At 40.9% G+C, this 26,540-nt stretch overlaps 1 protein-coding gene across 1 annotated transcript in view; it reads right to left on the bottom strand.

Annotated features, from left to right (window-relative positions):
* Positions 1-26,540, bottom strand: part of HSF2BP (heat shock transcription factor 2 binding protein) — a 30,515-nt gene extending 3,975 nt beyond the window's left edge. The window contains exons 1-7 of the mRNA XM_021540010.3: positions 26,419-26,540; positions 24,245-24,395; positions 19,744-19,847; positions 15,898-16,047; positions 11,894-12,032; positions 10,442-10,559; positions 5,940-6,043 (exon numbers count right to left, since the gene is read on the bottom strand). Coding sequence (XP_021395685.1) covers positions 5,940-6,043; positions 10,442-10,559; positions 11,894-12,032; positions 15,898-16,047; positions 19,744-19,847; positions 24,245-24,395; positions 26,419-26,454 — 802 coding nt within the window. The 5' untranslated portion in view covers positions 26,455-26,540. The remainder of the gene's footprint in view (positions 1-5,939; positions 6,044-10,441; positions 10,560-11,893; positions 12,033-15,897; positions 16,048-19,743; positions 19,848-24,244; positions 24,396-26,418) is intronic.

The following is a 26,540-nucleotide window of genomic DNA, read 5'->3' as shown; positions in this document are numbered from 1 at the left end:
GAACTGTCCCCTACAGCAGTGTTTAAGTAATTGCATTACATCAATGCTGAACAGCTTATCCACAATTGGCTCTGAGTTGTGTGAACTCAATTTACACGTGGCCACACCAGCCCCTGGCCACCTGAATGCAAGATTTATTGCCAGCACACTGTTTACAGCTGAGCCCGTGTACAAGAGCACAGAAGTTCTCAAGGCCAAGTGCAAGGTCCTGCACATGGGATGGGGCAATTCCAAGCACAAGCACAGGCTGGGGGATTCAAAGCAGCCCTGAAGAGGACTCAGGGGTGCTGGTGGATAAGAGGCTGGATATGAGCTGGCCATGTGCACTGACAGCCCAGAAAGCCAAAATTGTCCTGGGCTGCATCCAAAGCATCGTGGGCAGCAGGGGAGGGGGGGATTCTGCCTCACTCAGGTGAGATCCCAACTGCAGAGCTGCCTCCAGCCCCAGAGCTCACAATATAAGGAAGATGTAGATGTGTTGGAGTGAGTCCAGAGGAGGGACATAAGGATGATCAGAGGGCTGGGGCACCTCTGCTATGGAGACAGGCTGAGGAAGTTTGGGCTGTTCAGCCTGGAGAAGGCTTTGGAGAGACCGCAGAACCTCTTCCAGTGCCTAAAGGAGCTGCAAGAGAGCTGGGAGGTACTTTGTACAAGGGAATGTAGTGACAGCACAAGGGGAAATGGCTTTAAGCTGCAAGAGGGGACGGTTAGATTAAGTATTATGAAGAAATGCCTCATTATGCGTGTGATAAGGCACTGGCACAGGTTGGCCAGAGAATCTGTGGATACCTCATCCCTGGAAATTGAGGTTGGATGGACTTCTGAGGAACTTGATCTAGTGGAAAGATGTCCCTGCCCACAGCAAGGGGGTTGGAATGAGATGCTCTTTAAGATCCCATTCCAATTTAAAACATTCTATGACTTTACAACTTCAAAAGCTTCCCACCACTGCTGTAGATATGATTCAATTCAATTCCTGTCTGATTCCAGCAGGAAGGAGCAATCTGCCTCTCAGCCTTTCCTTGTAATGAGCCTGTCAGACTATCTGTGTTCACAGCATATCCAACAGAGACAGCCATGGCCACAGCTTCCCCTGTGTAAGATCTCTTTGCATTGCCACTGCTGGCAGGGCTGAGGCAGCATCTGCAGCAGCAGTTTTCCAGACATTTCTATACTGTTAACAGGCCTGAGGAGACAAATGATGTGGTAAAGATGCTCTGAGGGGAAGGAGCAGGAAGAACACTGAAGTAGGAAAAAAGGCCAAGCTTTGCTGCTGCAGTTCTTACAGACACAAATGCACTTTCTCTCTACAAAATTTTTGCCCCAGCTCCTGTGTTACAGCTGGGTTTCTGTCAGTCTCCTGCCTGCCTGGGTGGCTGCTCCCACATGGAGCTCAGCTAAGGAGAATTCCCCATTCTCTTACAGCCACACATTTGTCATGCTTTTATTAGGGAAATCCTTGAGAGAAACTCCCAGGATCCAAACTGAAGCAGCAATTCAGTCCCAATTTGCCTGGCCTCTACTCAGGGGATGAGAGTGAACAGGAGTTTGCACAGAGCTCTGTAGCTGGTGGGTAACTGCTCCTCACAGAATATCAATTTGCATGAGCTGTTAGGCAGGGCAAGGACCCTGCCAAGAAGCTCCTGCTCAGATGGCAAGGACAGCCCAGAGCTCCATCTGGGCAAGCAGCTGAGTATGGAAAAGGGCAAGCATTCCAGGAGACTTGCCCTGGCCACTCTTGCAGCCTCCCAGATAACTGAGGCTCGGGGAATGCTGCGTCAGAGCTGACATCCCTGCACTTACCAAATGGATGTGGCCTTAAAGGGCAATCCTCTCCTTAAGATTAATCTCATCATCTGAAGAACAGCATGAAGATGAATCAGGGGCAGCTTAGGCTGGATATCTGAAGGTTTTCAGGCAGAGGGTGGATGGGCACTAGAATCATCTCCACAGGGAAATTGTCAAATCCCCAAGCCTGCCAGAGTTCAAGGAGTGTTTGGACAACATGGTGGCATTCTGGAGATGTTTTGTGGGGTCAGGAATTGGACTCAATGATCCTGATGGATCCCTTACAACTCAGCATATTCTGTGGTTCTATGACAAGAGGATGAAACCGTTGAGCACTTGAAAGACTGGTTTTGATTTATGAACCAAAATTTCTTTTAATACAGACATCAGTTTATAAATATGACCATTTTGTTTGTCCAGATGTTTTTTAAATAACATGCTGCCATGCAAATAACCTGAAATTTCAAAAGTTGTCACAGCCATAACAAATTCAGACAGAAAACCTTCAGAGTTAGTAATGAAAAGCAAATATTGAGGGTGCAGGCAGCAAAGTGAGAATGTACTTCGTACCAGCATTTCTAATAGAGACCATCATTTGCAAAGAATTTGGATAAACAAGGTTGGATTTCCACATGGAACTGAGGTGGAGGAAACTGAAGGGCAAGATCTAAAATTAGTCCTGTTTCTCTTTTTGTATTTTGTTTAATGAAGTACCTGGAGCAATTTCCCAGCTATGAACAAGAAATGTCACTGACAAAGTGTCTCTGAATTCCATGCTTTCTCAAGTATCAATTTTTTTTAAAAGACACATTTTTTTTAAACTGCCTGCATTCAAAGAAAAGTGGGAAAAAAACAAAATAAAGACGCACAGTGTTAAAAATACCCAAACAATCAAAAAACTTCAAACAGAAATTAAAGAAGAGCCTAGACTCATTTTCTCCAGCTCTCATTTGTTTTCAGATATTCTGCATGATCAAAACCAAAAAAACATTAAATTTAGTCTTTATTATTAATACGTGAGCTGATTGTTATTTCTTATTCTTCAAGAGATCCTTGTCAGAATAATGTTCTAATCCACTTCTTTGGGAGTTACAGAATGGAGGTCTTATTGCATCTTTAGATGGAAAACACCAGAAAAAATAATATTGACAAATCTCAGGTGGATTTCTACCCAAGATGATACAGGTTTCTTTTTCTGTGGCTGAGGACAGGGCTTCTTTAAATCTGAAAGTTATGTGAAACCTTCAGCCAGGACACCAACACAAGGACAGCAGCTGAAACTGAAGCTGCCTATTTTGTCCAAGATAGGAACAGCTGCTCTGCAAACAAATGGTGCTCCACAAGAGGAGAACTCTATTGATCCCACAAGCTGCTCCATGGACAGAAATCTGACTCATCATTCACGTGCTTTATGCTGGTGCCAGGCTCAGAAGGTGTAGGCCAGCTAATACCTACAGAGAGGATTCAGTGATCAGTGTTGGTTATTAAAGGGTGTCCATCTTTTAGAAAGTTTTAAAAAGGCAGAAAAAAAAAAAGGAAGAAAAAGACAGCCCACCTCATGAAGTGATAAAACTACAGAGACCTGCATTATCTTCAAAAAAATGTGTCAAACATTTGGTTTTCTCCTATGATCAGTACAGCCTCCAGCAGAAAGAGCTATCAAGAATTCTTGTTAGTGAACATGAAGTCACACCAGCTCATCCAAGTTTCCCAAAGACAGTAGGACAGTTTGCTGTTAACATTCTTACTCCACTAGGAACCTTTATTAGATTTTTTTCTCTTCTTTCTCTTCCAGTCGGTGTATTCAACATCAAGGCACATTTCTGTCTCTTCAAAAATGCTGTGAGACAACTTGAATCAAATCCCTCTTTGCCTCAGATCCAACAAAGGGAAATAAAGAAAATCGAGTCAATTATTTTCCTCTCTTCATTTAATGGAAAGGACATTCTTCTTCAGGGGACAAGGATAAGTAGACTAAGAACTCAGAGAAGGAATTTGAGGGAGTTATCAGCTGCATACAAGGCAGAGGGAGAAAAATGGGCCTGATGTACAGGCTGAGGTCATGGACCTTTGCAGATTGACAATGGAAAAGCAAACAGGATGATTCTCTGAAAATAAAAAAAAATCAGAGGATGATTTCTGAGGCCTCTCTTAGGGGGAATGGTGATAAAAGCATACAAAACTGGAAAGCTGTCTGGTCATAAGCCTTAATCAAAACAAGCTTTGAAGAAGCTTCCTGCAGGCAGGCAGCACATCCAGGATACTCTGCCAGCACAGGATAGTTCTCTACTCTCCTGCATGGAAAAACAAGATCTTATGCTGTAGCAGCTCCAGGTGTTTATGAGCTTAATCTTGGCTAGCAGAACCTGAAGATGCTGGTCAGGGAAACCAGGAGAGGAGCAAGAGTGGGAGAAAGCTGCTGAATTTTCCAAGCAGACACATTTAGAAATAGATTAAATGTTGGAAAATTATGGAGATCTCGCACAACATGATGGGAACAAGATCAGGTCTTGGATCTGACCCCTCATCTGGTACCCAAACCAGACAGCTCTCTCTTGACAGCAAGCAGACTTCCTCCACAGTCAGGAATGTGAACCTGCAGAACTGCTTTATCTGAGATTCTTCCCCCCTTGCTGTAATTTGGAGAAGTTTATTATCAAAAAGTTAAGGAATTAGTCACGATCCTTCTTCTTTCTACAACCCAGCCATAAGCAACTAGCACTTCCAAACTGCAGAGCAGTCTTTCCATTTATTTCCATTAGTCGCTGCAAATTAATTATAAATGTTTCCCATTTCATCCTCTTACTTGACCTAGGAGCCTTTTTCAGACAACAGACTGCATCAAATTATTATCTTTTTTGTTTTATCACAGCAAATGGAAGGGCATATTTGGGAACTCATGGACAGGATTCTTTGAGGGTATTTTGGGTTGGTATTTTTCGCTGGAACACCTTATGTATATATTAGCCAACATAAACTAAAAGGAAAACCTGGACTAAGAAGACATGTAACATTTCAAAGCACAGCTGAACAAAGGACCATGTATTTTATGTGCTCTAAGGAACCCATTTTTACCAAAATATATTAAAAACCCCTATAGAAATGGTGTTTTCCCTTACAAGGTTTACTTAATTTCCTAAGACCTTGGAAGAGAGGGCCTGTGGCATTTCACAGCAGGAAATTATTTGATGAAAAGCTTGAGCAGCTACATTTTCTGTAAAACAGTTAAGGGAACCATGAACTATACAAATAGCTTTCAGATTACCAACCCTAACCAACGCTTTTTCAAAAACTCAGCATCAAAACCATGTCTGCAAAAAGCAGATGCAATCCCTCTCATTCCAGCTGCTCTAAGTATTTACCAGTCGTACTTCAGCAAGGTTTTAGCAGCACAGAGGGATAATTAACCTCCCCAGTCCTGTCTGCACACCAAAATCTCCTCATAAATCTTGGGAAAGCGCAGGCAGTGCAGTGTCACAGCTCTGTCCCCCTGCTGCCCCTCCCGAGCTGTGCACGCAGCTGCCAGCCTGGTCCAACGTCAATCCCTGCTGGCTCCTGCACAGGGATTTGAAGCCTCCCAAAGAGCAGAGCCTTGATGTCACTCATGCACCTGACAGTGACAAGTCCTTGACGTCCTTAGAGTCCTGCACTGGCCAAAGGCATAGCTGGGAATAGCTCTCCAGCCCTGGAGCCCCAAATCCTATTAGAGCACAAGGCCTCTCTCTAGAAAGAGACACTTCTGCAATGAGCCAGTGAAGTTACAGACTTGGCTTCTTCCCTCCAAATGTGTACATTTTCCTGTGTTAATAGTGGTGAACTGATATATAGTTTCCCCTTAAGGTTTATTTTAAAGTTGGCATCAGGAAACAAGTGGCTTTTTTTTTAAACCACTTCATCAAATTTCTCCATTCCCTATTCTTAAATCTACCACATTTAAACTTCACATTAATGGAATATTACACACAGTGTCAAAAATTTTGTGGGAAATGCACATCTTCTCTCTCCATCTATTTGCCCTTTATGTTTACTTTTATTCTGTCAAAAGATAATCAGGTTACAGATATAAATTTCTGGTTTGTTATTTGCAACATCTATTGTAATTCTACAAAATCCTGAAAATCACAGTTTACAAGGTTCTTAGAGCAACTTACCATTCAACAGCCACCAAAGCAGGGGAATAAAACCTGGATTTTCACTGATGTACTTCAAGCCTTTCAAGTTGATACTCACATTGTAAAGTGACATTAGCATTAGCCTAGAATTGAAAGAAAGAAGATTTGAGGGCCTTTGATTTCTTTGCATGTTTCATCACCTTTTGCCATTTGTGTCAACTATATACCAAAGCAGAAGCCTGTAATAATAATTTATATTTTGGTAACAGAGATAAATCTCAAATTATATATAAGTAATGTTGTGCAAACCTTTGTTTCTACTGTTAAATTACATATTCCAAACACGTGGAAAAGAGTAAGAAGGCCTCAGGGAGGGGCTGGAATGTTCTCTGTTCTGGAGCCAGCTTGGCTACTGCTCTCTCTCATGCCCATGTGTCACTGCACTGCCACCATGTCCACACAAAAGGGAAATGATAATTCCAAATGGACTTCACACCTCACATCCAATTCTCAAACAAGGTTTCATGGCTTAAGCTCCTATGCCACCAGCAGACTTGGACACTCTGTGAACACTTTCAGAAAGCAGAAAAGGCTAAACTGAGCTTTAAGAGGTGTCATTTATGTAACTCTGAGTTCGATCACCTCGATTATTAAGGAGGAGAAAGAAGGAAGAGCAGATTTATTAAATCTACTGCACCAGTGGCCACTGCCAAGCAGGGAGAGGTGCTCTGGATCTGAAATTGCAGCTGGTAAAGGCCATACATAGCTTTTCATCCAGCCCCTGCAGCTCTGGGCTTCAAGAACAACCTCTGACAAAAGAGCACAGCACTACCTATAATCAGCCAGAATGGAAATGATCAATAAACCATCATCTTATAATGGCAATGCTAACATTTCTTGAGAACGTCTTTCACCCTTAATCTGTTTGACATTTGCAGTTAGAAATAAAGTGACGTAAAAAGGCACTGCTGTGTTTGTATTTTTATTTCACTTGTTTGCTTTGTGCAGACAAAAGGGACTGGTGGTGGTGATCCAGGGGAGTGCTGAGGTTTTTGGAGTGCTGGAACATCCCACAAGCCAATGCAGTGGCATATTAATATATAACAGCATATTTAATTAAACACACTCACCTATGCACAACAGAGAAACATTTCCAGGCCCTTTAAAACCACCTTCACCTCCATTATCACCACATTTTAGTAAATATTTTTTGCAATAATAATTGCAAAAGTGCGTATTGAAGCAAACCTGACACAAATGATTACTGGATAAACAAAACTTTCTGGTGTTGTCTTCTAAAATGTGGAGTTAGTCTTAATTATGCATTTCATAATCTTTCTACTTAGACAAGCCAAATTTAATTAACATCTTGTACTACTGTATCTGTCAATGCTTTCTTTAAACTGTAGAACTAAATGCACAGCTAAAGCCCTTTCTTGTCTTGTTAATACATAGGATTAGTATATACAATGTACTATTATTTTAAATATGTCTCTTTGCTGGCTACTTTAAACTGCCACAAAAGCAAAGCTGAATGTTCTTAACCATTTAATTACAGCTACAAACAATTATGTAAATGTTTATTGACTGTGTAATAATTACAGACATTGAACAAACCTGACACCAATGAGAAGAAAACCTGAAGTCTTTCACATCTGTTATTTCAGAAGGGTAAGGACACCCCTGAGATTTCAGTCTCAGCGCTCAAGTTAATGCCTGGGATATATTTATTCCATACTCACAGACTACAGAAGATATCACAGCAGTTTTGGAGTAAGTGACAGGTTCTCCCTGTAATTTTTTTTTTGTTTATATATTCATCCAAATAAAACATAGGATTGCTAGAACAAGAAAAGAGAACTCCTCTCTTTATCAGCTTACTTTGATACTGCTATGTGTAGAAGTGGACTCATGGTTTCCCCTGATTTGTCACACAGCAATGAAAAATATTTTTGAAAACAAAAGCTAGAAAATAATCGTAAAATCTCAGAACTAAGCAAAAGATAACCACAGCACTTAAAATTAAAAGGCAATTTTTTTCTTCAACTTGTTAGATTATAAATTGATGTTTTCCCATGCAACACCATGGTGATGTTTTAAGAAAAAGTACATTGCATTTCCAGAATAATGAAGTCATTTTCATCTGTGAGGTGTAGTTTTAAAAATGTATCTGTTTGTATGAATATATATCTAAATGTATATGTAAACATTATTTATGATGACTCCAGAGTCCATCTTCACCTAACTTTGAAATTGCACTAGAATTTATGGAAACCTTCATATCCTTGTCTCACAGCTGTCTTTCATTTTGTCCTGGCTTATGCTCCCTATGGGAGGAGAAAGAGGAGTTCTGATACATCTGCTTATAAAAATGCTGATTAAGGTTAGCCAGCAGCTAAAAAACCTTACATGCAAAGAACAATTTAAAAACAAATCAACCAACCCTCCAAACCCCTTATTTTCTGGGCTGGAAGATTGTAAAATGCTCCAAAAGTATAAGAAAAAAATATAGTGTTAGTTAGGAACAGGTTTTTCAAACTGGACAGTGACAAGACACATATAGAGCTCATAAAAAAAAGGACTTTTTTTGATTACGGACATGAAGACAAACACAGGGAAACATTTTGCACTAAATCATTTGAGCAAATTAGGCTCCCTCATTCTCTGACAAGGCCATGAAGAAATGGCCTTTCTGGCATTTGCTTTCATGTCAGAATACATCATTTTTTTTAATCCAATGGCAAGTTCAGAGTAAGGAAAAAAAAAAAGTTGGTTCTGTGGGGATCAGAAAATATCATCACTGGACTGCATTCAAAGTATTGTAACATATGCTTAGCATTTCTCACTTATCAACCACCTTGAGCAACCTCTTATCCAAGCTTCCCTCCATTTTCTAGCCTACCAAGCTGGCCCCTGTTGAATTCCTTGCCACCTCATGGGATTGTTTTATGTATATTTTACAAGCAGTGCCGTATTGGCAGGCAAGTTTACAACACCATGGGTAATTCTTCTGCAAAGGAAGCAGATTTTGAAGTATAACAAGCAAGATATAAACTCAAAAGAACGGCCTTCAAATCCAATTACATTAATACAATATGAAATGATCAAAAATAGTTTATCTGGACCCATAGGCATGTATCCCCCTGAAATTCAGAGTGTGTGCTTAGGAACATCTTCCCTCCTCCTCTCAAAGTCCTCTTTTGTTTTTACCCCATTCACAGATTCTGAAACAGCATGGATCCTCTTTTCAGGGTTGTTTTTTGGTTTTGGTTGGTCTGATTTTTTTATACACATGAAAGCACAAATTACCTTTTCTTTAGTAAACTGAGATTCTCATACAATTCTTTCAGTTGGGATGTACTCAAAAAACCCCTACCACTGACCTTCAAGCCCAATGCTTGGGAAACAGAGTAAATATCTGATCTCAAATCATCAAGCCACTACCTACAGCACAGGCTGTTCAACTTACCCCTCACCACCCAACAGGGAAAGGCAAACACCTTCAGAGGGCAACTTACTCTCCCTCACATGAGCAATCACCTGACAGACCATCTCCTCCCAGTGAGTGTGGGAAGGAGCCCAGGCAGTCAGGAAATGTTTGACATCCCCCTCTCTGACAGCTAAGGTTAGGCAAGATAAAAACCTCTCCAAAGTGAACGGGCCTGACTTCATGACTATCACATCCAACCTGCCTAAATGTGTGCCTGGACGTGGTCAAGTTACCATAGCTGGCCAGGCTGCTGTTTGTCAGCTGAGCTCTGACAGCTGCCTGGGGTATGAATTGTTTGTGTATTTAAGAAAAAGACACCACAGTGGCTCAAACCACCTTCATGAACACAGAACCAGTGCCCACACTTCAGCAGATGAGCCACTCGTTAAGCAGTAATTTGCTCAGCCAAGGCCATATATCCTCAGCTTGTAAGGTCTAGGAGAAAAAGGCAACGACAATTGTTTATTTAATCTCTCCATCAGCTGAAAAGCACTTTTGCAGTAGCTGAACTGTGCAACAGGGCCTTGCCTTTCAAGCTGTATTACAAGGTCACTTTACAGGCATTGCCTCTTACAAACTGAAGTGTGTGGTGAGTTTGGCTGCTAAAGAGCCTAAAATGATTTAATTTTTGCTCTTAGCAGCTCCATAACTCACTTTCTTCACTAAGGACATGTGACATTTTACATTTCATATTAGGAGGGAATAAAAATGAGATAATGTTTCCTGTATCTTCTCTGTTGTAAAATTTGCTCTCATACGTTCCTTATACCACATCAAACTCGTGAACCCCTCACAAGCTGGAAGAGGGCATCCCTGTTCCCCTTTACAATATTATGGTGCTTAAGAGACTTCTCAAGAGATACAAAACCTAGATAAAATTTTGTAGTCAACTCCAGTACGTCTGCAAGGAACACTACTGGGAAAAGAGCTTCCAAAAATTATGCTTCCTCTCCAGGAAAGGAATAATGGGAGAGTGGGAAAACTGTCATCACTTGAGCTGCACTGCAAGATAATGCATTTCATTTGAAAGGGGCAAGAAAAGTCAACATACACTTTAAATTTGTTACAGAGTCCTGGCTTCATGTCTCCCAGGAGATGCATCATCGTGTCCAGTAATTCCCGACTGGAACTGACCAGGAACTCGCGGCCACACGCCAGCGCAGCCACATCTGTGGGAAAGCCCAAAACATCACCACCAATCACGTTTCAAACAGAAGTTTCTGCTAATTATCAGGACCATTAAAAAGATTGGTCGGCTCTAAAGAATGAACTATGGCATTGATAGAAATTTCAGACTACATTCACCTATATAGCAAATACTGAACAACAAACACTTGTCCAGATCCTTCAAAATTCTGCATTGGTAACAAAAGCATTTATTCAGAATGCCCAGTGTCCCAATAGCAACACTGTAAATTGAGAAACAAAAGGCTCTATTCATCCAAAGGTAATGTGTGACTGCAACAAAGCTGATCATTATAGGTTCCACTTTAAATGAACAGGATTGCAGAGTTTTACAGCCACACAATTCAGCATATCTGGCACATCGCACAATCAAAACTCTTATGAACAACTACTCAAAAGCTTTTTTTCCTACCTCTCTGCAAGTGTGGCATTATTTAAACACAAACCAAAAGACAAAATTATTTGCAAAGGCTACTGTTTCCTTTATTATTTTCCCTTATACCTGCCCCCTACTCAGTACAGTGGCATAATGCATCACATAATAATTTTATTATTTTATCTAGATTGACACCTCAACAGCTAAAAATCCCACATTCAGAAAAGCTGTTCGTTCAATAATCACTTATTTATACCAATATCCACTGTTTTGCCTATCTTGCATCATGTCTTCAGTGTAATTTTGATAGTTACAGTTTCACAGAAATTCAGATGATGTATCAGCTTCACAGCCTCCCAAACCAAGCACAGTCATTCTACAACAGATATATGGCTTTTTACTTATTTTCTGGACCTAAAAATACTTAGCATGGAAGTCAGGTTTATAATCTTCTACTTCTCTTATACAGTCAAAGTGTGGTGTATCTGACAGTAACAAAATTTTTAAGCACTTTAAAAATCCTTAGTCCGTGCCTTAAGCTGGGGCTGATCTACTTGCACCATCTCCAATTTATAACCTTGTAGATGTTGGCATCACTGGTGATTCACAAAGTAAATTGCTCAGTGAGTACAAACTCATGTGAGCATACAAGACTGGTACAATGGTCCTTGTTTCACTCCAGACTGAGGGATGCAATAGGAATTTCAGACCTCCATGGCTCTTACCTGTCTAATCCTTAACTATGTCACAGGCAGCACAGAAGTGCCTGTAACAGAAGTGTCAGTAACAAAATCTGCTAGAACTTCAGAAAACCAGAAAGTCACCCAAGATATCAACAGTGACAACTTAACTTTGAAAAGCTGTATTTACTGCAGCTTCTATGAGGCAATACACATTCCCAGTAGGTGTGTAATGCTATTCTGAGACACAACATTAACTTACTTGTTACAATCCCTGCCAAAGCTAATACAAACTGATTTTCCTCAGAATCCACATCCTGCTGTTTCATGTCTTCACTTAATGACTTCACAAAGCTCTCCATGGTCTGGGCAGTGATTGTGAAAAACTTTACTGCTTTAGTCTGCAAGTATGGAGGAGAAGAAAGATTACACACACTACAGCAACTATTATTATTAGATGCTACAGTAAAACTGCTCAATCTTCCAAATTATTAAAACATCCAGTCATTTCAAATAAACAAGAGAAAATACCATGTATTCACTGAGTGACATGTTTGATCCCCTAATATTTGAAACCATTAACTTTAGAAGAAAACAGGAAACTACTCAAGGTCACATTTATTCATAAATCTGAACTACTGCATATCTACCTCCTAAGCACACAATAATATATAATCAACCAGCAGAATTAATGCTTATTACCAGAAGTGAGAATATTGTATCATTGTTTTGCAGTAGTTGCACCAGGTGTTTCACATCCACTTGGCCTACTGCAGTAGCTTTTGTCAAAATCAGCTGAAGATTGGAGACTGAACGTGAAATTCCTAAGAAAACAAAGAAGTCCCCAGGAAGAAAAAGCAGGATTCAAATGGATCTGAATAGGACTCATTAATTGCTCAATAACAGTAACAGGCTATGCAGAAGTTCTTTGGAAAAGGAAATGGAGGTCTCTCCTGGGTCACAGGCTGAACTTAAGTCAACTATGTCACGTGAGAAAAAACAATCACCACAGCAGAGCACATGAACAGAAGCACAGGCTGTAATTAGGGAAATGTCTTTTCCCCTCAGCTGCAATCCTGCTCCATTTGGAGGTATCTCAGCTTAGGGAGCACCACAAAGTTCAGGGCAGGTCAAAGAGCCTGGCCTGAGGTGCAGAGTCCACAAAGAAGGATGGAGAAACCTGTTTCTGTTTATTGGTAATTCTGACTAGTAAAACACTGCTGGAACTTATTTCACACAGAAGATGAAGGCTTTCATAACCAAAACTGAGAGCCCATAATGCTGGGTTTCCCAGTGTCTTTAATAATTTTTCCAATTGTTTCATGAAGCAGATGAAACTTTTAGTCATTTCCAGCAGTGACCCAATGAGAGAGTTCAAGAAATGCCTGAATTTTTATTCATTTTGTAAAGTGACTGAAAATCTTCATGCTTTTGCAAGATTACTGCTTTGACAGTATATGCAAAACTAGAGGTAACATCTATTTATTCCTCCACTGCTGCACATTCACCACGTTAAAGATGTACCTGTGGGGTGACTTCAGCAAGAGGGGACAAAAAGCAGGCTCAGTCAACACAGCATCTTCACAACAGAACAACAGGAATGAAGGCATCATGGAGAAAGAGGAGGAAGATAAGTGCAATTCTGCATGTGCTGGATGTAGTTTTTATATGGACACCACTCCTCAAAGATAGCAATTTTAACACAAGCACTGACTACACCTCAAGAAGCAAGAGGTTGTGAGAGAAAATGAAGAGCCCACTAAGTAATTATGAAAATACATATTCACATGGGAACATGAGGGTACTAAGCACCCCGAGTAGTTGGTATGTTGCACAGAAAACAGAAAACAAGAGAAATCTTCTATATGCCAACCTCTTGAGATTTGACTGGTGTCCTCTCTGCTGATCCTCCTTTCCACACAGCCACTACTTAACTAGTGCTGAGCTCCAGCAAAGACCCATCAGGTTTATAAATAGCAAGCAGTGCACACTCTGCACAGTCCCTTATTAACTTGACGGCATTTTCATGGGACTGAAGAATGTCTCACCCACCCATGCTGAGATAAGGGCAGCTCTGAAAGCAGCCATTAAGGTGCCTGAGCTCAGATGGTGCAATGAACCCTCTGCTGTCTGTGCAACTCCTGTGTGAAAGCTCCAGGTAACATGAAAAATTGCTGCCACAAAATATAAAGTTGTTTGTCACCGTATCAGATAACTGAAGTAGCAAAACACCATGTAGGATCCAAAATGTCTCAAATTGAAGCAAGTCTTGATGCTGTTCTGAAATCAAACCTCCAGGTTATATTTCCATGTGAGAAGCCTGTCGTATCTTGCTGAAGCTTTTTGAAAGACATCCAAAACAATCTCATGGAAATTAATTTACTTCTTTTTTTGGTATATGCAGGTAGGAAACCTTGAAAACTCTGTCATGGTGTTTCTCTGGATGTCTCTTCAAATTCTCTCCAGGAACACAGGCAAAACCAGCAGGCATATCTCCCTCACTGCCTTGAGAACTACCTGTGTCACATTTTAAATCTGCTGCTTAATTCTGATTTTCCCAACCCTTATGGATACAAAATGTATACTGGTCATTAACATCATTTCAGTCTATTTGCATTACAGGACTGGAAGAAAGACCTACTTCTGTATTGCTGCAAAGACCAAAATAAAGCTTGGGCATTGTTCTGCAAGGCATGAATGATTCTGAATCGATGCCACCTTCCCTATGTGCTTAAATATCAGCAACAGTTTCAAAGCACCCTTGATGTTCTCACACATTTCCGTAGTCCACAGCACCTTCTCAGGGAGGAGGAAAGAAGCTACAAGCTGTACAACTTGTCCCAAAATAACCCAAACCAAATATGTTGTATGACAAATCTCCATCATCTTTTAATGACCTGACTCACTGCCAGTTGCAATCTGTGGTTGACACAATGCCACACAATCCATTTCTGCTTTTCCTAGGAGTCTTGTTTCAAGCCCAGGCACGTTTCTCACAGTGCTCAATGCACCATCCCAAGAAAATTATGTTCCCAAATGTTGTTCTGATCTTCACCAGAAGTACAGCAGTTCAACAGGCTTTAATGATTGTTGGAAATTACTATGAGAAGTACTTTGCATTTCAAACCAACCTAACCCCTGAAGTATTGCATCTTCACACTAGGTTTTTTTACCTTCAAACAAATCTTCAGGCAACAGTTTTGTTTTTAACTAATTCAACTGAATATTAATACTTAAGACTGCTTTCAAAAACCAGCCTTGTTCTTTAAATTTCAACTGCATTATACAGTGTTTTACAGATGTTTTTCCTAGTAACTGCTGCTGCTTGGATTTGAAAACATCAGAAGTATTCATCAATAAGGCAGCATTGTACATCTTTCTAATATCCAATATGAAGTTGTAATTGTATTTTGGAACACCCAACTAGAACAACTCTTACAAACACATTGGTTTACCACTTACTATAATGAAGTAATCCTATTCACTCAGCTGTTCATTATGCTGCTGAAAAATCAAGCCAAAAGAAACTGTGGCATCACTTCACTCAGATTAAATACAGCAATTCCTTCTCATGTTGGCTGTGTCAAGAATGAAAATCATATTTTTTCAGGCCTGTCGCCTTAGTCCCTCCTAATTCCATCAGCTGCACTTGGCAGTGAAATCGTGATAGTTGCAATGTTACCACTGTCATTAACTGTTGTTGTTCTAGCTTTGTGGTTTGTTACTGGTTTTTGGAAAATACTCTACTTGCCCATGTTTAACATTGATGATTTAATATGATCCACAAGCAGTGAGGGTCTCAATTTCCAAGAGTCATTCACATATTAAGGCAGCAGAAAGATTTAAAGAAGTGGAGAATCAATGAATCTGTCTTTTCTCCATGGAAATAGCTCCTCCAAGCTCTCCACAGGCATGGAAACTCCTGCATGTGCCCAGGAACTATTCTCTCCTTCTGTTAGCTTGTAAAGATATTTACATTGTGCTAAGTGTAGCCTTGCTTCCAGTGTGTGGTGGAAAACAGATAAGCCTTATTTGGTAACCAAATAATTACTGAGTTTATTCATAACACTTCACAGCTCCAACCCTTCTTAAATGAGAATGGATGGTTCCCAAAGAACATGCAAACCAGAAAGCATTTTTGATGTCCAGTCAGTTTCTGAACTACATCCTGAAAGTGTGCTCCACAGCAAGGCCCTTATTTTAAAGGTCCTTGTTTTAAAGGTCTGAGGGCATTCCCGGGAGTCAGTATTCACCTGCCATACTTACTCCTCCTAGAATGGATTTCACAGCCTCCTCACTGCTGGATACCCCCCAGAGCAAGGTGCACACTGCTGCTCCCATCTCTGTGCAATACTCTGCCTGCTGCAGGAGCTGCTGCTTGGCCTCGTTCAGCTGCTGCCGCAGGTCCAGTTTCTCCTGGAACAGCGTAAGGAAATTTTGGTTTCACTTCACATTTCCCACACCAAGTTCCTAGGCTAAGGGACAGAACAAGAAACACAATCATGACCATCTCTGAGAAGGGAGGGTAACCCAGAGCAGTTGCAGACACATTCCTTCTCTCCTGAGCTGTCTCTAAGTAGTGCAGGCTGACAGGAACCAGAAACTGTCCACAAGGTCAAACCAAGTGACCCACCGAGACTGGGTGGCACCTAGAGAAGCCTGACAGGAGACATCTCGTCCTGAGCAAACAGCTCCATGTCTCTTCAAGAGAGAGGGGATTTCAGCATCAGGGGCCAGCCTTCCCTGACACCTTCCAAAAGATATGGAAACATCTTACAGGAGGGGAGGGTTGTTTTGTTTTTCAAAACAGGCTTCTGTTCTAGCCAACATGGAACAGTTGCTGGATATCCAGGATAAATATGTTGTCTCTTCCAGCTCTTTTCTGTTGGCATAGTCCTGAGCAGCAGTGGTAAAGCAAGACAGAGTCCCAAAAAACACACCTAAAGTTTGAAGTTTGGAGGACCTTCCATTGCAAGAAAGCTGAGGCACCACAATGCATTCATGAGATTCTGAACAACCTGATCTAGTGAAAGGTGTCCCTACCCACAGCAGTGGGGCTGGAATGAGGTAACACAACTCCAAAATCCCTTTCAACCTGAATTATTCTGTAACACAAGGATTCTACGATCACTGAAGTGAGCTGCTAAGTGGTTCATGCCACAAAGCATAAAGAGAGAACAGATCAACCCTACAGAACCAAAGCACAACCTCCATTTGGCAGTATTTTCTCCAATCACATGGGAAGCTGGCTGGAAGAATATAATGGAATTGGGCAGGATCTGGGTCTCACTGGCTTCCTACCAGCTGCCACAGGAATAGCAAAGCTGTTGCACTTCTCAGTTTAGAGCCAGCACAGACAGGGAGATCAAAGCAGGGATTCTGCAGTTTGTGCCTCAGGGTGGCTGGGGGCTCCCATAACTCTGGGTAGGATGGTATTAGTGCTGCAGGGAAAGACCAAGGCCAGTCCAGAAAAATTATGCTAATTCAAGTATTAAAAGAGAGAGAATCACAGATTGCACAATGTCAAAAAACAGAAGGATCTTACTCTGCCCATTTTACAGACATGATATTTTCAAATTCACTGCAGAAAACACCTTCCTCAGCTCTGCCTTCCCAGTGTGTTTGTCAGGATGAAGTATGGGGAAATGAGAAGGAATCTCTTCTATGTCAATTTTGAAAGCAAGTAAACAGAACAATACTTTCAACTATGTATTGTCATCAAGACTTTAAGTATCTTGTTGGCTTTGGGGTTCACCTCAACACTTCATTTTGAGGGTTTGTAAAGAATAGAAATTTAAACCCATCTGAAAATTTATGTTGTCAAACAGTACAGAGCTGTGTGTGCTCTGTCACCAACTACCTCCTGATCACACATACCAGCCTGATTTGCACTGCTGCTGATGGAACACGCAGGTGAAGATTTGTAAAGTTCAAGTTTAATTTCTCAAGCAGACTTCTGTGTGTATTTACTCTCTGGAGTCAGCAAAAGGCTGACACTTGCTGCTGATTCCATAGGCAGAAACTCCCAGGAAAAGTCTCTTATTTCTTAATACTTTGATCATTTTTAAGCAAATTAGACAAATTCCATCTTTTACATGACTCACTGCCAGGCCTATCAGCTTTTCTGCCACCATGTGCATCCACAAAATGTCCTCAGGCATCTTCCTGCCTAATCCCTATGTTCTCCCTGTCTTTTCCACACTGTCCTAGTCTTAGGGAAATCTATCTTTAATACATTTTATTTGCATTTGGATGCTAATACTGAGTAAGACATAAAACCCAGTAATACCAAATCTAGATCCCCCAAGAAGCATGCAAAGCCAGCAGAAAAAATGCCAGAATTTTTAATAGATCAAAAGCAACAGAACAAAGATATGAGGGAAGGAAAACAAAATAGTACATCCAAGAGCCAGGAAAATAAACAGAGCCTGTAAAAGCAAATAACCTGGCTGGAAGCAGCACTCCTAAGAGCTCACACCACCCAGTAATCCCTGTGCTATGCAACACCACCATCTTCAGGAAAAGGTCAAGGCACAAGAACACAGCAGTGCCCAAGTATGGAACTGCAATAACACAGACAAAGGAGATATCAGCCAAGAATAACATGTGCACTTCAAGTTTTGCTCAGGTTCAGAAAGCACAGCAATTCCCTAATCAGCAATACAGCTCTGCACAGAGAATTTGGAATGCAAAATGTTGATTTATGATGGCCTCAGAAAAGGACACTGCTGAACCAGAAATGCATTTATTCCATGTTTGTTTCAGTGAATAATTTTCTTCTCCTTCGGAAGATAAATATGTAGAAAATAATTCAGAAACTCTACACAAGGATGCCTAGAGCAGAACAGCAACCAAATGAAAAACACCAGAAAAGTGATTAACAAGAACAAAAACCACTCATAAACACACACCACCTTGTTGTATCCTGAAAGTTAAAGACTTCAAAATACCAAGAGCACAATCCATTGAAATACACCTTCCTGGCATTTGACAGAACCCAGCCAGACAACTGCCACACACTGCACAACAATAAAGACATGAAGAGAAGAGCTTGGAGCACAAACACCGAAACAACTGCTCCTAGTAAACTGTGCTTCGAGTAAAACTCATCCTAAAGAAATCATAAACCCAAACCAACTACCCTTTATTTTGTAGCATTAACAAGAACAATGGGTGGCACTTGCTTCATTAATATCTAAAGCAACAGCATTCAATTTTACAGGGATTTTATCCTGCAACTGAAGACCTCAGTGCACAGCAAAATGAACTCTGTACCTATTGCAGAACTGCAACATCTATCCCAGAAGATATTTATTTTGAAATAAGGAATAGATTGACAACAATTCTATCATACTAAACTTCATTCCAGAGTGTTTGGTCTACACAGATATGCACTGAAAGTTCATTTCTGAACTCCTCATTATTCCTTTCCAAAAATGAAGTAAGTTTTGTGGTTCATCTCTCCTTGTGCAAATGCCAGCTGTACAATCTCAACTGCTGACTACTGAAGATGGCTCCAAGGAAATGAACTTTTGCAGCAAATAATCACCACTGATTCTCCCAGAGACTCATTTGAACCCAAATGGCTTCAGTCTGAGAAGTCAGTGTCTTTGCTATTCCTTAATTGTTAAGAATCTCTCCTCTCATAATCACCAAATACAATATTGACAGAGCAAGAGAAGCCCTGAAATTGCTCCTTGATTCTCAGCTGTACATGGCAATTGGATCAATAGGTGCTTTGAGGAAGATTATTAACACTAAACAAAGGTACACAGCTCACACAAACCAAGAGGCTGCTTTCATTCTGTACATTGCACTGTTCAAACTATCTCCTATTGTCCTCTTTGCAAATATGTTATAGCAATGTTAAATTCACAAGAACTGATTCTGTAGAGGACCTTTTGATTGTAGCTATGCCACAATCTTCCCAAATATCCTGTGTTTTACTTCAACATGTTAATATGGATATGGATGACTATTTGGGATAGAAATCCCAAATTGTTTTTGAGACTGAGGATTCAGTTTCTGACATGAAAATGAAAATTTTATCATTTTTGCTTTTGTTATTAGAACTCAAACACACAGATATCCATATCCTGGCAGCACATCTACCTTCTTCTCTCTCATGCAATCTGCCTGGGCCGTTTCCAGACGGGCTCTGAAGTGTTCACAATCCATCCTCAGCTGCTCTATTTCCTCCTCCTTTCTGTCCAGGCCTGTGACAGGATAAATCAGATAAAAGAAAGAAGGAACACGTTATGGTCATCGGGCCTTCATTAAAGCAAAGGGAAGCCACCAAGTGTGAATTACCGAGGTGCCTCAGCCGTTTGCTTGTGCGAGATCACCTCCCTGTGGCTAAACGGGAATATCGTGTGTGGCAACAGCTCTGAGAAAGCAGACACATCTGATTTAAAAGAATCACATCTGGCTGTTAAATACTGAGGGTTGAAAAGATTTTTTTTTTAATTTACTCAGTTTTCTACTTTGTTTTCATGTTGCTTCCCATGAAAACTCTGGGAGTGAAATTTCACCTAAGTCAGTGACTATATTAAAAAACATAAGAAAAATACCAACAGTAGTCAAAAGTGAGTGTTTCAATCTACAGTTTACAACTTACGTGGGTAGCAAGAATAAAAAGCAACTATTTCAAATATTTTAAAATAGTATTTATAAAGTAGTATAAGCAACCTGGGCTCATGAAAGCTCTCTCTGCCCATGGCAATGAGGTTAGAACTGGATGATCTTTAAGATCCCTACCAACCCAACACATTCTGTGATCCCATTATTATAAACTATTTAAACATTATGTCAGTCACAAGCCAATTTTATGATTCTTTTATAAAATTAATTTCTGATGTTATCAGAAATTCATTCTAATTTAGGCACTTTATTTTAGTGAACAGAAATCAAGTAAAAAGTAATCCATTTCACCAGCATGATGCCTGTTTAAAAAAATTCTCTCTGAAGGACAGTTTTAACAATAACTGTGTATTGTATTTTACTTTTAAAAAAACAGTTTTGGATGCTTAGTATTTATACTGAAAAAAGGAAGCATGTTTGAGTCGTTCCAAAAAGTAAAATCCAAACAGCATCTACTATAACCTTGGTTAGTTGAAAAAAAAAATTATACCCCACTTCAAACACCATACCCTTGAACATGACAGTTTGGTCTACAGCTTAACATATTTGAAATACTTCCCCCAATATGTCACAGTATTTTTTGATGTAATTACCAAAAATCATATCAAATTCTATCATAAAAAGACAACATCATTAAAAATTATTCAAATATGTTCTTATTAAACAAAGGACTTGGCTTCTGGCATTCTGTTTAGTAATTCTACATTATTTGAAAATAAATACCTTCCTGTTTTGGTCCTAATTGACAAGTTTATCATCTTAAGTATACACATATTGCTTTGAGTAGCATGTATAAAAGGAAGAAAGCTGTTTGTGGCTGATTTATCTGAAGAGGTATATTTTCATTCAGCCCTTGTGTGATTCCGAGCCAGCAACATTTTTTAGCAAAAAGCAAAGAGGCAAGGCAAGGATTCACAGCTGACAAACATCTCTGTGCCAGGACATGCTCTCTGAGCAACTCACTTCTTTTCAATCTGCAGTCCAAAGGAAAAGAATGAAGGGAGGAATGGATTAATTGAGGTTTTTGGGGATAACTCTGTTCAGTGGCAACAAATTTTCCTTCTGTCAAGACAAGAAAATTCAGTCTCGTGCACTTCTGACTATGTGGGTCTGAGTCCTAAGAAGTTGACAGCAATATGTCTTGAGCAGGGGTAGAACATGCTCTGCTTGCCTACAGCAGGCCAAGAGCCTTGCCAGGTAACAATGAAAATCTCTGTTCCTGCAAGGAAACAAGCTCTTCAGAAAGAGAAAAATCACTTCTAGCCTTTGAGAGGATGGATCCAACCTGAATCCAGCCAGCAGACAAACGAAGATGCCACATCCTTCACCAGCAAACTGCAAAGGTCCCAGAACAAAACCTGAGCCAGAAGGGGAGAAATATTGACTACTGAGTGTTAACACAATGCAACCTGGGCTTTTTAAAGGGCTTCAGATAACAGAAAGATGTGTCAACATCCTCTAAGATATCACAAAATTTTATGTAGAAGGGGCAAAAAACGACAATAGTGGAAGCTGCTGAAAAAATACTTATTTCCAGTTCTTCCTCATTGGTGGAAACTCTCCTGCTCTGCCCAGTCAGCTCTCCCAGCTGTGCCTTTGCTCTGAAGAGAAAGAAGCAGCTTTCACTAGCAACTTGGGTGAGTAACAAAAAAATTGAAATGGCACCTTCACACTTCACACAACTGAAATGGTAACTTCACCACTGCAGTGGTGAATCAGACTCTGGGAAGAAGTGGCACTTGCTCCCAAAGAGACTCAAAAGAAGAACAGAACACTGGGCACAGCAAAAAATCACAAGGTCCCCATTTCAGATGTGAGGTAGACTTGGTCTCATCCACATAAAATTATAGGTCATACCAGGAGATTTTTCTGGACTACGTGTCTAATCTCAAAGCCCTGGGAGGTGGAAAACTGACTACAATACGAATGAATGACGAGAAGTGATGGAACTCCAACTCTACTTATCCAAATGCTAGATCAGTGTTAAATGATATTTTTAACTCTCCCCAAGTGGAGTGAGTTCCACTAAACATATCCATAATACAGGAAAATTGCTGGAGCTGTATTTCTAAGACTCTGGAACCAAGCACTCTTCCTGAGAAGGGTAATAAAAACAAAACAGAACCCTCTTTTAGAAATTAACAATGACCCTGGCAAAAATCTTAATGAAGACCCTGACAGCAGCCTGAAAAGCAGGTGTTGGCTGCACTGGGGATTGCCAGCTTAGATCTCAGAGATCAACCCTGGGAATCCACAGGAAATGGGGGTCCTATTGATCTACACACACCAGGGAAACATGCAAAGATCTCAAGGTTTCTCAAAGCTGTTCAAGACTCCATCATTCTCACAACTGAATGGGTCAGAGGTTTTGAAAGTCTCTACTGCAATCTGCACTTATTGAGGAGCAGCAGACTCTGCTGTTAAAGCACACTTCAACAGTACCCAGGAAACTGCAACAGCTGATGGAAGTCTGGAGATGTACAAATCACACATTAGGCTTCTGTAAGAACAATATGAAAAAATATCTCTGGAAGCTGCCAGGACTCCTGTGAGCTTCACATGCCACACCAAGAGGCTGTATATAGCAAACAGCACCATTCTGAGAGTGAGGCTGCTTGTGTCCTTGTGATGTCCAACCTTTAGTGATTTGCATGCTCAAAAGCCTCCTTCCAGTCTGCCTTATTTCATGCTGCAGAGGTAGGAGGAGATTGGAGCAGCAAAAATCTCCACTTGACTTGTCCAGTTGTGGGGGCACATAATGGCTAGAGCCTGAATAAATATACAAATTATCTCATCACCTGCAAGAGAAATCTCCACTGTGGAGAAAGACTCCAGAGAATTCAAAAGCTGTCTCAGCTTCAGGTTCTGCCCTGGAGGACCCAGAGAATGCTGGACAGCCAGCAGAACATTTCAAGGAGTCTTAAAATCCCATGTTGATGCCATGAGCCTGCTCTGGATGGCCCTGACAGGGTCTCCTTGATGCCTGGCACAAGGAATGTAAGAAGGGAACAGTGAGAGGAATCTCAAGACAAGGAGGAAAAAACGAATTGAGGATTCTGAACGCTTAACACAACTGGAAACAGTCCCTGATGCCCTGCAACAGAGAACACTTCCAGATTTTATCCACTGCTTGTAACATGGAAGAATCTTCCCAAAAAGTGAATCACTGAGGCAGTAGGAAGATTTGTCTCAATATATTACATTGTCAGACACAGGCCTTGAGGCCCTACCTTGCTTTTCCTTAGCTGCCTGTTGGAAATTAATTTTCCATTTATTACTTGGTATTCTAGAAGAGACACACCCTCAGTAATCTGTCTCAGTGCTTGTTCCATGTCTTTTCAGGCAAACCCAATTCCAGATAAATTGTACAGCTCCAGGTAAACTACAGACCAGGGATGGAGCTGACTCCTATTTGGCCCTGATGGCATGTTGGGAATGGGTTTTTTTTTGAAAAAATAACGCACAGAGAAATCCAGCATTGAAAAAAATGGACTTTGGGGACAGCGATAAAAAGACTTTTATTACAGAATCTTTTCTTTTTTTATTAGTAAAGCATACAAACTAGACAGGCCAAATACAGTATTAACTCACTCTTCAGATTTTTACCCACTGCTATTTACCATTATTTTGTTGTTGGGTCTTTTTTTTTTGTGAAAGTCACCATTAGAAAAACAAAATGTTTTTTGGGGAAAACACTTTTTGTTCCTCATACAGCTTCCCTTACTGCCTGAACCATATATGTTTTTATCCACAGTAAAATATTTTTAAAGATTAATTTGACATGTCTGATTATTCCTAAGGCAGCCTGTAATTTTCTTCACTACAAACACATTAATTTACTGAAGCAGTCACTGAACAACACAGTTGAATCTGGAATAGCTCCATAAACTCTACAACTATTTCTGGAGCACAACAGTTTGTTCTAAGCAGTTCTGGCAGAAACTGCAAGAGCTTGTAAGATGGTGCTACTCACTTGATTCAATAGCATCCAGCTTCTGGAATGTCCCCAGGATATCTCCATTTACTATTTTGGGTAAGAAATCCCGCAGTTGCATAACTTCAGTTGTCAGCCTTTCCAAATCCCTCCTTCTGACTTTTACGAATTCCTCTTTGGTCTCAGCCTTCTGAAATAAAACAACAAAGCAAAAAAAAAAAAACCAAACCAACAACCAACCAAAGACACAGCTGCAGTCCTGTATATACAGTCCTATGACATTATTTCAGCAATTTGTAACTTTTTATAGAGAATTATCCAGCAATCAACCCCAAAGTCTCTGAGGTTGACCCTTTGACTGTTATCTTCATTTTTGCCACTGTGGCCTTAAGTAAATAGCATTACCTCTCTTCATGTGTTTCTTCACCCAAAATGTGTAAAATACATTTGGGAATGCTGCAAAAATTAACACTCACATTTTAAAATGTGAGCAGCATGCACCAAGCTGTTGTTTCACGACTGTCGTAAAGGACACAATTACTCAGCTTTTTAATTAATTCAAACATTTGCAAGATCCTCAGTTCTAAATTACAACAACTCTCTTGGAAGAAACTGTACCGTTTTCAAACCAATTTATCTTTTGTGAAGAGCAAAAATTATTTGCAACCATCTGCAACTCAATCTCACATAAAAAATTTAATCCCAAGGTAAGACAGAAATGTTTACTAGCTTCCTCTTCTGCCAAACTATAGCTATAGAATAATTTTCATTCAACATTCCAGCAGAATATGTGTTAAATCTTAAAATTACAGAGCAATTTCTGTACAAAAAACCCCATAAAGTCCAATTTCTGATGTATACATGTGCACTCTGCTAGATGTTTAAAAGGCGGATACACACACACCAAACAAAAAAGAAAGTTTTAATGTATTTTGACTAAAACATCAATCACTCAATATGCTTCCAGAAAGCAAGGTTAAATCTTAGCAGCGCTTTGCACTGCACTGAGAACAGTGCTGACAAAATGAGATGCTTTATGTATCACATTCCAGAGGGAAAAGGCTAACAAACCTAAATCTCATCTCCTAGAGGTTCAAAATGTGCCATCCCTGCAGTCCTCTCACGAGTAGACACACAAGACAAATGGAAGTCATCCTCTCCAACCATTCCCTACAGTTCTTTCTGCTTTCCTACTTCCTCACATTGAACATTTCCTTTCAGTTTTGCTTCCTACTCTATTTCTTTCTCAGCTGTATTTCAAATCCAGAGAGTTCTGGGACAGATCAGTGCCACCACTGCAGGTTCAGAGCTGTAATGAAGGTAGGGAAGAAAAATTTTGCTTTAATTTGAACTGCAAGCTTTAAGCTGCATCGAGGAAGTGCTTATGGCAAGGTTCATAGGCTAACTAGCACTACATAATTACATGACTCTAGAAAAATTCCACCCATCTAGGTCTCAAAAAAGCATGGAGCAAACACATGGGAAGAGGAGTCTTTAGAGGAATGCCATCTGCGTGTCAGCAACCACGAATGACAGAGAGAATTCAGTATTACTCAGACTTACAGAGCAAAATTTCGTACATAAAAATAGCTCTGTTCACTAACAGCTGAATTCAAGTAAAACAGCCTGTGAATCACTGGTGTTGAAATATAAAATATGCGGTAAGGAGAAAATTCTCCTTTGTAGTTCCCACTGTAAGCACAAGTCTTTGCAGCGCTGCAGCTACAGCAGGCAAGTTTTATTTTCTCTGTTTAAGCAGCTTCTCCACATCTCTCTGCACTACAAGAGTATGTTAAAGGCAAATACAGGGGAGAACAGGAGTTTTCTGTCCAGGTAACGGCAGGTGCCAGGAAGTAGGAAATTCGAGTTCTTTCACAGGGGTGAAGTCACCCAGCAATGCACCTGAGCTCATGCCCTGCCCGGTGTGAGCCCAGGGACGGGAATCTCCCTCCCCTGCCACTCCAGGGGCCGAACAGGGCAGAGCTCCCCAGCACGGACTCCCTGCCAGCCTTTCCCCACTCACTCCCCACCAGCCCAGGGCGCCTGTGGCTCCCCAGCCCCACCACGCTGCCCTCTCCCTGCGGCCCCGCCGTCGCCTCCTCAGCGCCCCGTAAGGCCACCACACAGCCCCCGCTGCTTCTGCTGCTCGAGGCACCCGCAGGGACCTCCGGCCGGGCCCGGCCTCTGAGGCAGCCCCGGGCCGCTCGCGATACCTGCGCGTCGCCAGCGAGGCCGGCGCTGCGCCACATCGCGACAGCGGCGACAGCGGCGACAGCGAGCGGCGACAGCGGCGACAGCGAGCGGCGACAGCGGGGCAGCGTGAGGGAGCGGAGCG

Source organism: Lonchura striata, chromosome 2 (genome assembly GCF_046129695.1).
Source record: "Lonchura striata isolate bLonStr1 chromosome 2, bLonStr1.mat, whole genome shotgun sequence".
NCBI classification, from domain to species: Eukaryota; Metazoa; Chordata; class Aves; order Passeriformes; family Estrildidae; genus Lonchura; species Lonchura striata.
This window is presented reverse-complemented; position numbering and strand designations above follow the sequence as displayed.